The sequence below is a fragment of the Lepus europaeus genome, chromosome 2 (genome assembly GCF_033115175.1).
Source record: "Lepus europaeus isolate LE1 chromosome 2, mLepTim1.pri, whole genome shotgun sequence".
NCBI lineage: Eukaryota > Metazoa > Chordata > Mammalia > Lagomorpha > Leporidae > Lepus > Lepus europaeus.
In genome coordinates, this window is record NC_084828.1 from 138,382,159 (window position 1) to 138,394,842 (window position 12,684).

Consider the following 12,684-nt stretch of genomic DNA (forward strand, 5'->3'; position numbering starts at 1 on the left):
AAACACTGCCAGGAACTTTACCTTGACCTACAAACTCTCTCCTCAGATGTAGAAGTCAGTTGTAAGACTGTTTCTTTCAGTTCTCTTTGCTAATGACACCATTTCTGTTACCTGGAGAGATTATTAAAACAGCCTTCAGGCAGTAGGCATTTAGCTTGGTAGTTAAAGCGCCCACATCCCACACCAGAGTGCCTGGATTCAATACTTGACTCTGGCTCCTGGCTCCTGACTCCAACCTCCTCTCAGTGCAGATCCTGGGAGGCAGCAGTGATGGCTCAAGTAATTAAGCTCCTGCAACCCCAGGGGAGATGTGGATTTCATTCCAGCTCTGGGATCTTGTCCAAGCCCATCGCTGGCTGTTGCATTTGGAGAGTGAGTCAGCAGATGGGAGCTCTTTCTCACGCTCGCTCTCTCTCTCTCCCACTCTGCGCTCATAAATAATTTTAATCAATTTTAAAAAAAAATCCCCAAGGATTAATCCCCAAGGATTAATTCCCAAGGGTTAATCTTGTCTCCAGCTGGGTCTGAATGCATGAACACCCTTGGTAGCCACACTTTTCTTCTTGAAAATCCATCTCGAGTATTCAGAATTTCTGATGTACAAGAACTTTTTTATTAATATCTACTTCAAATGTTATCTTCCTTATCTTCAGGCCATTTCCTTGTCTACATGGAGATTTAGAATAATTTCCTTCCTCCATTACACTTTGTTCCTTGAAGGTATTTTATAATCAGAGTACATGTTCCTCTTTCTTTCTGAGGCTTCCTTGTTTCAGGCAAAATGTGTCGAGTCTCTAGTCTAATCCTCTGGATCTTGTGTTAGGCCATTTGTCTCTTGTATATTCTGAGCATGGAGATTAGAAAGGAGCATTATATTCTACTAATGAAAACCAGGATAGCTATTGTTTTCCTCATCCTGTGTTTTATCCAATTTTTAAAATGGTTCTTAATCTATAAATAAAGATTTGGAAACCTAGATGATTCAGTAAATACTACAAAAACTGAATTGCTGATATTTTATATATGTGATTTAAACCTTCCTAGGAAAACAACCAATCACTACCTCTTTGACTTATACTTGCTGTCACTATAAATCTTTATTTGTCCTGTTACATAGCACCATAGGGACCCTCAGTATCTGGCAATTCCTGAGTTACCCAGGAGAGACCTTCCACTTACCTCCTTTCCTTTTACTACCTGTGTGCTTTTAAAAAAGAAAAAACAAAAACATGTATTTTTAAATTTATTTGGAAGGCAGAGTAACACGCAAAAGGGGAGAGACAGAGAGAAAAAGAGATCTATCTGCTGCTTCATTCTCCAAATGGCCGCAAGGGCCAAGGCTGGGCCAGACCTAAGCCAGGAAGCGGGAACTCCATCTGGGTCTCCCACATGGGCGCAGAGCCCGAGCACTTGGGCCGTCTTCAGCTCCTTCCCCAGGTGCCTTAGCAGTGAGCTGGATCTGAAGTGAAACAGCTGGGACTCGGATGGGCACTCCTATGGAAAGGCTATAGCTTAACCTGCTGCACCACAACACCAGCCTCTACTACCGGTGCTTTTATTTATTTTTCTTGAAAATCTATATCTCTATTTTTCTAAGTGTCATCATACTTTTATTTGAAGTTCTATGAGATAATTTTTAACTAGTTCTTACAAATATATTAGATTCATAAAAATCAATTAGCATATTGCTATTAAAGAAGAAAAGATGAAACAAGGAAAGAAGCTGATTTTAGTAACTTAATTTTATGAAGCAGAATTTGCGAAAGTATAGACTCAATCTAGAGTAATTTTTAAATGCCTATTATCAATTTACAGTGGTCTCTAAGCTTCATTTTTCCTGATGTCTGACATATTTGCTTTTTAAAAAGTAGTTATTTCTGGAAAGATTTTTTGTAGCTATGGGCAATATTATTTTAAAATTTTATGGAAAGATAAAAGGAATAGAATATCTGAAACAACTTTGGAGATGAAAAATAAATTTGAAAGAATCATTCTATGGAATATTAACGTTCACTTAGTAGCCAAAATAATCAAGACAGTGCGCTACTAGAGGAGAGACAGACACAGATCCATGGTGCCAAATATAGAACTCAGAGAGAGTTCCACACAAACATATCCAACTGATTTTTGACAAAAGTCCAGAACTATTTAATGGAGCAATTAGACACTCATAGGTGGGGGAGAAAAATGAGCCTCAACCTACACTGCTCTCCTTATGCAAAAATTAACTCAAGATGATGACGGATTTAAATGTAACTTATAGAACTGTAAAACTCCTAGAAAAAAATAGGAGAAAATCTTTGAAATCTAAGATAACACAAAGAATTCTGAGACTTGACTCCAATAGTATAATTCATAAAAGGAAAAATCAGCAAATCAGATTTCATCAAAACTAAAAATGTAGGCTCTGTAAAAGACTATGTTAAGAGGATGAAATGACAAGTGGGAGGAAATATGCTTGCAAACTGTATATCCAACAAAGGACTGTAATCTAGAACATAAAAAGAACATTCAAAGCTCAACAGTCAAAAACCCTACCAATCCAATTAGAAAGTGAGAAAAAGATATGAAGAGCTATTTCACTCAAGAGGATATATAGATAACAAGCACATTAAAAATATTCAACACCGTTGGCCATCAGGAAAATGCAGATTAAAGCCATGATAAGCTATCACTACATACCTATCAGAATAGGTGAAACAAAAAATAGTGGCAACACCAAATCTGGTAATGGTTCAGAGAAATTGGATGACTTTATATGGCTGGTAGCAATGCAAAATAGCCACTCTAGAGAACATTTTGGTAATTTCTTTAAAAACCAAATATGCAAATACCACAGTCCTGGGCATTTTTATATGGAAACTAACATTCACACAGAAATCTGCATGCAAATTTCAGCAGTTTTATATGTAATGGCCCACACTGTAAACAACTCTTATGTCCTTCAACTATGTGCACACAAACTGTGCGACTTCGTTAACATGGAATGCTACTCAACAACAAAAAGGAGTAGGCTTTTGATACAAGGAGACTTCACAAAGTTCATGGATGGAATTCAATGATAAGTTTATTTTGGTGCCAAGAATAAGCTTTGAAATCCTTGCATAAAGTTTATTTTGGTGCCAAGAATAAGCTTTGAAATCCTTGCATAGTTTTCTCACAATACACATTTTTCATGAACTTTTTGAAGACCCCTGATACATCCAATACCTGGGATGAAAATACAGAAAATTGTGCAGAAAGCAAAAAGGCAATTCTAAAAGGCTATATACTGGATGATTCCAAAGCTAGCACATTCTTGAAATGACAAAATTGTACAAATGGAGATATCAGATTGCTGATTGCCAGGGATTTTGGAGGGAGTCTGTGGGAGGGAAATCAGAGTGACAGTACAAGGGACAACATGAAGGATGCTTGTAGTGATGGAAATATCCACATCTTCCTGGTGCCCATGGCTGTATTCTGGGAAAAAGACTGTGCTAAGGTTCTGCGTATAAACTGAGGGTGGCCCCCAGTTTCATTCTGGGGAAACTGAGGAAGAGTACACAGTAATGCTCTCTATTATATCTTACAATAGATTTATCTTTTACAATTATTTCTTACAAAAGATTTATTTTTTAATTTATTTAGAAGGCAGAGTGACACACAGAAGGGGAGACCCTGAGAGAGAAAGAGATCTTCTCTAACGTATGAACCTACAATCACTTCAAAATATCAGTTTAGTTTAAAAAGTAATTGTGGGGGCCAGCGCTGTGGCATTGCTGGTAAAGCCACAGTCTGCAGTCCCCGGCATCCCATAGGGGCACTGGTTCAAGACTCTGCTGCTCCGCCTCTTCCTATCCAGCTCTCTGCTATGTCCTGGGAAAGCAGTGGAAGATGGCCCAAGTCCTTAGGCCTCTGAACCCAAGTGAGAGACCTGGAGTAGGCTCCTGGCTCCTGGCTTCGGATAGGCCCAGCTCCAGCTGGTGTGGCCTTCTGGGGAGTGAAACAGTGGATGGAAAACTTCTCTTTCTCTCTCTCTCTTTGCCTCTGCCTCTGCCTCTCTGTAACTCTGCCTTTCAAATGCACAAGTAAATCTTTCAGGAAAAAAAAAAAATGACGTTTAGAAAACACAGTGGGCAGGGCCAGCTCCGTGGCACAGTAGGTTAATCACACCGGCATCCCTATTGGGCACCGGATCTAGTCCCGGCTGCTTCTCTTCTAATCCAGCTCTCTGCTGTGGCCTGGGAAAGCAGTGGAGGATGGCCCAAGTGCTTGGGCCCCTGCACTCACATGGGAGACCAGGAAGAAGCTCATGGATCCTGGCTTCAGATCTGCACAGCTCCCTGTGTTGCGGCCATTTGGGGAGTGAACCAATAGAAGGAAGACCTGTCTCTCCTTCTCACCGTCTGTAACTCTACCTCTCAAATAAATAAATCAAATCTTTAAAAAAAATAGTGGGCAACAACATGCCCACATTGTAAGGAAACAACACATAAACAGAGATATTTTTTATTTTTTTAAAGATTTATTTATTTATTTGAAAGTCAGAGAGGAGAGAGAGAGAGAGAGAGAGGTCTTCCATCTGCTGGTTCACTCCCCAGATGGCCACAACAGCCGGAGCTGGGCCGATCCAAAGCCAGGAGCCAGGAGCTTCTTCTGGGTATCCCACACAGGTGCAGGGGCCCAAAGAGTTGGGCCGTCTTCTACTGCTTTCCCAGGCCATAGTAGAGAGCTGGATCAGAGTGGAGCAGCCGGGTCTCAAACTGCCAGCACTGCAGGTGTTGGCTTTAACCGCTATGCCACAGAGCCCACCCTGGATACTTTTTAAAAATAAAACAAAAAGTACTTGTGATTGCAAATTGTAATTATCATTCCATTGAAATGAGAATGAGACATGCAAGATTTTTTTTTTCCTCCTGGTGTCCCCTGTAAGGTTTGCGAGGAGCCATCGCATTTGCCTTAGCCATTCGGAACACAGGATCTCAGCCCAAGCAAATGATGTTCACCACCACCCTGCTCCTGGTGTTCTTCACCGTCTGGGTGTTCGGAGGCGGAACGACCCCCATGCTGACTTGGCTTCAGATCCGGTGAGTGGCACTGTTTAGCAAAGGAAGTTGTTACAAAGCTTGGCTGTGCTGTTCTACTTGTGGTGTTGTTGACTTGGTCAGGAGTGCAATGGCATATCTGTACCCTAACTTGCCCTTGGGGCAAGCTGACCTTCATTACCAAAGGGAAGCAATATGACCTAGCACCAGCCGCACTGACTTTTGCTATTTACAGCGTGTTCCTAGAAATGGATTTGTCTACCTATTAATTCTCCTAGGTAATAAGATTTGAGTATAATAAGTATGCTATGGAGTTTACAAAAATAAGTAGGACACAAATCTTGTCCTTAAGGTACAGTCCAATAAAGTTTGATACTAAACAAACAAACAAAAAAATGCTGGAATACCTAGGAGATAGTGAACGCTTTGTTTTTAAATCGTCACAGTGTTTAAGACAGAAATAGGAATCCAGACAACGCTTAAACATATTTGGTTATAAAATCATGTTTAGCCAAAGGGATGCTATAGATGTAAGTTAGATACTTTCTCGCAGGAAATGGAGGTCAAGGCTTCAGTTAGGGTTGCTCTAATAAACAGTGCCTGGAAGGTAATTACCATACACATGAAGTATGGGCAGAACAGATTAGTGACAAAGGTGGGTGATAAAAGCTGGTACCTGCTGTGAGAAATGGTAAAACTATTCTAGAATGTTGTCTTTATGTAAATGTTTCTGTGACCTGGTTCCTTATTTTTATTTCCCAGAAGGTACCAGTGCTTTAAGCAAGCAGCATTTTATTGCCTCAAATCCATTTATTTTAGCGATCATGCACTTGCCATCCACCCTTGGGAAGACAGGTTCCTACCCTTGGCATCTGATGGGAAAAGATCCCCCGGAATGGCAAAAGACTTTGAAGACGATTCTTACACAATAGGGGCTCTATTATCCCAGCACCTTGTATAGTGCTTGGCACATAGTAGGACTGAATAAATTAGTCATGAGAAATTAAATAGATAGAACCACAAATGTAACATTTTTGTTAAACACTTTCTAATAATTTTCTATACATTTGAAGAAGAGGAAGCAGAAGCAGGAATCAGAGGCTTAGTATAAGAAAGCTTATGTTTAGCAGGCCAAGAGGCTATGCATTAAACTGAATTCAAGGGGAAAAAAGGACTTCCAGAAGTACTGTGAATATCGCTACACATATAAAAGGGCTCTGACTAAAGGTGAATAGAGAGTGTTTCGAAATGCTTGTTGAATTATGTCCTGGGTATATAAATGTGGCCTGCAATTTCTTTCACAGTGGTGGCTGCCTATCGGCTCCTATGGATGAGTACACATATTGCATTAAACTCGATAGCATGGGGTCCCCTGTGATCTGTTAGGGAAGATAGTAGTAGGTTCAGGTTTCTGGAAAATAAAATTCAGTAGGTGAATCCATACATGGAACAATGTAGTCTTGGAAAGAAAAATTAGAAGATGCCAATCCCTACAAGATAAAACTATTGAAATGCCCATTAAGTAAATTAGAATTTTCAGGACATAAAATAGTGATATCAACATATTCTTAAAATAAAAAAATATCATTTGATTTATACTATTTCTTTCTTTACTCTAAAGAGAGTAACTCTCTTCCTAACTCTTGCAGTGAGAGATTTTCCAAAGACATCCATTGACTTCAAATAGGTGTCATAAGTTAATTTATTTATTTAAGAGGGAGAGAGACAGAAAGAGACAGCCAAAGGGTCGGAGGTCACGTTCACTGGTTTCACTGGTTCACTGCCCAAATGCCCACAGTGCAGCCAAAGCCAGGAGCCATGAATGCAATCAGGGTCTCCCTTGTGGTAGCAGGGACACAGCTACTGGAGTCGTCACTGCTGCCTCCCAGGGTGCACAGCAGCAGTAAGCTGGAGTCAGGAGCCACAACCAAGAATGAAACCCAGGTGCTCTGATATGGGACACAGGTGTTCCAATGTGGGCTTAACTGCTGGACCAAAAGTCATCCCTTAGGTGTCATAATTCATGTAGCGTTTTCATATCACGGTCAGCAGGCAAAAGGGAATACAATAGTTGGACGTTAGACAGGTGAGGACAATTATCTGGGACATAAGACAGGGCCTATTAAGAAAAGACAGTGATGTCAACTACAGTGTCCAGGGGTGAAGGACCTGGAGGTCAGCCTTGGCCAGCATTGCTATGATCAGCCAGGGGCACAACATGGTGTTGTCCCGTCACAGAATGCCCCAGTAGGAATTGGCTGTAGATAGCCCAACTGATTCAGTTAACTCGATGGGGAGAGGGTAAAGGCAGGTCTCTGATACATTTTAGGAAAGGAGCTGAGAGGATTCAAACCTGTTGAGCAGGACGATCATCCCAGTTGGGGTATATAAATCTGAAGATATTGCCAAAACCCAGTCAGAGAGACCAGAGACTCATCTGGGAGGAAACCAAAGTGGAAAAACTCAAGTTCATAGACTAGAACGCCCAGGAAGTAACTCGGGCAGACAGAACACAAGGCAGCAAGGACAAGACCAAGAGCTGTCACACTCGAGTGAGCATCAGAACCACCTGGAGGGCACATTAAAACCCAGATTGCTGGTGCCTTGCTCAAGTTTCTTACCCAGTAGGTCTGGGTCAAGGCCTGAGAACTTACATTCCTATGACATTGCAGGAAATGCTGGTGCCACTGGTCTCAGGACCATACATTGAGAACCACTGGTTGAGACTGCCTGTGCCCTGGCAGAGGCTAGGAATGGAGTACTGCCAGATTTGGCTGGAGTCACCCAGGGCCAGGCACCTCTGAGTCTACAGTTTAGATCCCTCAGTTCCTACACTAGAGGGAGGCAGGGCTAACTTTAAGGAAGAAGGACAGGACCACAAGTTCATGTGCACACACACACACATACACACATGATATAAACTTGGCTCAACTATGTTATAGTCATCCCACTGTCCTGTCATGGTTTATAATGCTATCAATGGACTTCTCAATTCCATTATAGCTTTTAAACTCAGTTGCCCATCAGTTAGGCTATATTCAGCAAGGCTTTGCTTGTTTACCCAGCAGCATCTCATTAATCAGCTGTCATGTCAGTTCTTTCCATAAAGTAGCAAAATATAAATAAGTTGAAGTTGTAATAAAATGACACAAATGGAGAAATCAAAGGGGATGGAAAGCAAATGTGATTTGAAATGAGCACAAATGTCCCTGCTTGAAATATGATTTGTTTAGACACTTCACGTGGCCTGCCTTTCTTGATTCTACATTTTTCTCTTAAAATATTAGGTATTTACTTGACCTTGTTTTTTATCCTATAAAATTTTCCATTCAGTCACCAACTACCACCATAAGATGCAAATAAAATGTTTTGTATAATGTATAAATCAATAGCATTAATATAAATTGCACTCTCATGGAAATGACTTTAAAACAGCAATGAATCCACTCTTGGAGAAACTCAAGATAATCTTTATATGTGAAACAAGGTCTCCATTGATTAAGTCTTATTTTAAGCACCCTTCAAGTTTCTAGCCTTGCGTCTGCTTAATCTTCTTTTAGAAAAGAAAATTAAAACATTTTGAATTCAGCATTTGAAATAAATCGGACCTTTGTTTCTTAAAATTCTAGAGAAAAAGAAAAGACTCCTCCAGCAATTTTTTTGGAGGTTTTCCTGCAAAAGACAGCAGCATGGTTTCTTGATAAGAATCCAGATATCCTCCCTTCTGCAGAATACATTAATACAGGCAGTGAGGGAAGCCCAACCCACAGTCTCCAAGGAGAGGCTACTGTGAGCCAGGAAACAAAGGCGATCAAAGGTGGCAAGCTCTACCCTGCAGAGGCCAGTAAACAGGATCGCTGGCCTCAGGATCACACACACTTAGAAACAAACATCAGAACCCGACAGGGGACAGGGTGCTGCTCCCTTGCTGGCAGTGTCTCTGGGTTATTAACTTTGGGATGGTTGCCCTATTCTTGGTAGGGCACCACGTGGAGCTAACAATCTTTCTGCAAATAGCGCATACCTTTCCTGGGCGCCTCCAGATAAGAATATTGGACTCATCCCCTCAAAACGTCTGAACCACAGTACAGAAGAACTTGTCTCCCAGATGGCATTGCAAAGTGCCTTCAACCAGGTGACTTCAAAAGAATACTACCCAGCTTTCTTTTACTGAGTTCTTATTCCGTGTCGGATCTTAGATATGGAAGTGCAAGGTGCGTAACCTTTCAGTGTCTCAGTATCTAATGTATAAAATGGGAATGATGAGAGAAGCTACCTGAGGCCTAGCAAAGGTCTGGGTGAAGGTGCAGGTCCAGGATCATTGCCACTGTTGGCTGCAGAATCACACTCTCCTCACCCAGGCAGCCTCAGCACAAGGCCTGCACACCCAAGCAGTGTATGCTTCGCCACTCTGAATAATGAGCTTATTCTTGATGCCTGCAATTTACCTTGATTAAGACATCCTCTAGGGGGGAAAAGAGATGTACTTTCATAACCGAGACAAGCCTGTTAAAAACAAACACAGGAAATCTTCATCCATCGTGAGTGATTGGGCGGACTTGCTCAGGCAGCACAGAAATTCCTCGGAGCGGATTTTCTCTTTGACCTGGAGCAATTAAAGGTAAACAAAGACAGCCTCAGTCTAAAGTAGCCAAGAAGGGAAATGTGTATTTCTCAATGATAGGAATTCAGACTTAAAAGAAGTTGTTATCTGTACCCTATCTCCCAGCATCGTCAGGACCCCAAGCCATCCTGCCATTGGCCTTCACCCAGAATCAACCACCCCCCACTCCAAATTTGCACATACTGACCTGTGTCCATTGCAGAGTGAATAACTTTTAAATAGTGCAATTCTTCTACCACCATCAATATTTCAATTAAATGTTTAAATTCAATTTTTGGTGTATCACCAAAAACCATCCTGGAATCTTTCTTTTATCATTTATACCCACTAGCTACAAAGGTTTAAAATACCAGACATCATAGGAATATTAGATAAAGTGAGAACTGTCCTTAGCAATATTTTTTAATCTTAAACAGTAGCAGAGTTAAGTACACTTGCTTACATACAAACTTCCTTTATTAGTGAAGTGAGGAAATATCAATTTACTGTAATAGGGGACTACATATAATTAAACTCCCCTAATATCTAACTGTGCTCTATTTGGTTTCCTGTCTAGCAGCCAAAGTCCCATGCATGTTTAATAATCTGCGTCACTGATATATTAATATAGTAAATCAGGCACACACAATGTGGAGTTAGACTGTGTAGGAACCAGCCCTGCCTCCCTCTCTGACTAGCTATGGAATCATGAGCAATACATTCAACCTCCCTGTGTCTCAACTTTCTAGTCTATAAAATTGGAATGATGAGAATATCTACCTCTTCAGACGTTGTAAGGGTTAAGTATTGCATATGCAAAGAATAAGGCACATAGTAAGGGCTCACAAATTTCGCCTTACCAATACCCGGTTGATACCTATGGTCCTTTTCTTACCTAAACGTTCTTTTATTGCTAGTGGCAAACGCACACATACACACATGCATACACAAACTGTTATTAATTAACTGTATTTGTGAAAGTGTGACTTACATAGAAAATAGAAAGAAATAATCTTTGGGGAGTATGGTTCAGTTTGTGTAGTAACTAGATTCATTAGTTTTACAAGCAACTCTTATTTCTCTATTCAAAGTAAACTTCTTAAAGAAAAATGCTTACCAAAAGCATTATATTTATCCAGCAGCTCAAAAAAGATTATTTCTAGAACATACTTCTGTTTCTTTCTTAACATAATAACCTTTGCTTAGAAATGTTTCAGCTATGTAATTTGTACCATTTAATCAATCTATAATGCTTTATTGTTTTCAATTGATTTAGTGTCAATTTTGAATCAAATGACAGACCTGAGAAATATCTCTCATGAAACATGGAAACCAATTTACTCAGTTGAATGTAGACTTACACTTTGTATACTCTACTTGCTACTCCATTTTAAAATTATGTTCTATTTTCTTTAGGTTCTCCTACAATGTGTTTCATAAATGCAAATATTTATTGCTCAAATCATTCAGGTTTGACGTATTACATTAGAGATATTGACTAACTGTAGTAACCTAGTATTGACCTAAAAATATCCTAGATTTATAACAAGTATTAGAGATTAGCAGCTCCTAAATGTACTTCCAAGGCCATCTGTGTTCTATTACCTTTTTTCTGTATACAGAATCTTTTCAGTTCCAGAGATAGCAGTCTTTATCTCTATCACTGCCAGCCATCCTCTCCTAGCCATATTCCTGTTCGCCTCCTCTAAACATGCTCTTAAGAACATCAATATCAATAAGCTTCAACCACTTATTAAGTTTTCCAAACGAGGGGTATTCTGCTCTATTAAAAAGAATTTTTTAGCCTGTTATCATAAAACACAATGCAATATAGTTGCATTACTTGAAGTAATAGATGTATGCTTACTCTAGGAAATAGATGAAGTCAGAAGTTATTTTAACTTCAGTTGATAAAATGTTTTATTCAAAAGGCCATGGAGATGGTTGCATTTCTGGTCAAAATGGACTCTGTAAACAGACAGTCTTTGTCTCCTACTGAATACAACTAGAACCCCTGGACCAAATACATGTTTCAGTTAGGTGAAGACTCTTAAACACTAAGAGGTAGGGGACAGATAGGGTAGTAAACCGGAATTCCGAGTAGTATTGAGCCAGCTGTTAAGTTTCCCATTCTTTTCCTCCCTGGAAGCTCTTGGCCTGGACTCAGAATTATTCAACACGACAAAGAAGAAGAACTACAAGACAACTGTTTCTGTCACAAAGAACAGGAAAGGAAACCATTGTGGGTCGGAAGAGAAGACAAATGCTCTGCATTTGTTGTTTGCTTCATTCTCCTTCACTTCAATCCCAGGCAATCACTAGGCAGCAGTGGTGACAATGGAAGAAATAGGTGGGCAGACACCTATAATTCAAACCAGAGGAACCTTGATCCTAGTACCATGGGGGAGAATTCCCACTGTGTTTTTAGCTCTCTTAATCCTTTCACTAACTAGCCTTGGAAGCAGGTGCAATATTACAGGAAAATCATGGGGAAAATGCCACAGGGTAGGGAAACTAAAAGCCTGGCTTCTAACCAGAGGGCCATGAAAAGGGGCTTGGGGGGCTAGAAAATATGAAGGAGATTATAGAGAGAAGGGGGGGGGGTCAGGAAGTGATCTGATGAGGTTGTCTATTAATCTTCAGGCCCACCCCTCAGCTGTGGGCTTGCACCTGACCCTGCACAGAACGATAAAAGCTTTGAGAAATAAACTAAAATCTAGAACATTGTCCAGGTCCCATATTGGACATTGGGTGGCACATATGCAAGACAGATCTAAAGAACACTGCCAACATTAAAACTGTACGGGAACTGTACTGGAACCATAGGCCAACAGCAGCAAGAAAAAACTTGGAGGCTGTACTGAATCTGGTTGAATTCCTGATTACATGAAATATCAACATTCACCATAGGAGAATCTTATGTCACTTAACATACCATAAGTTACTTAATATAATATTCCAAATTTATAAAGTAAATAAAAAATTACACAGCATATGAAGAATGAGAAACATCTTCATTATCTCACAAAGAAAAAGGTAATTATCCAATGCCAA

At 40.2% G+C, this 12,684-nt stretch overlaps 1 protein-coding gene across 1 annotated transcript in view; it reads left to right on the forward strand.

Annotated features, from left to right (window-relative positions):
- SLC9A9 (solute carrier family 9 member A9) overlaps positions 1-12,684 on the forward strand; it is a 625,461-nt gene that overhangs the window by 412,013 nt on the left and 200,764 nt on the right. The window contains exon 12 of the mRNA XM_062213558.1: positions 4,916-5,069. Coding sequence (XP_062069542.1) covers positions 4,916-5,069 — 154 coding nt within the window. The remainder of the gene's footprint in view (positions 1-4,915; positions 5,070-12,684) is intronic.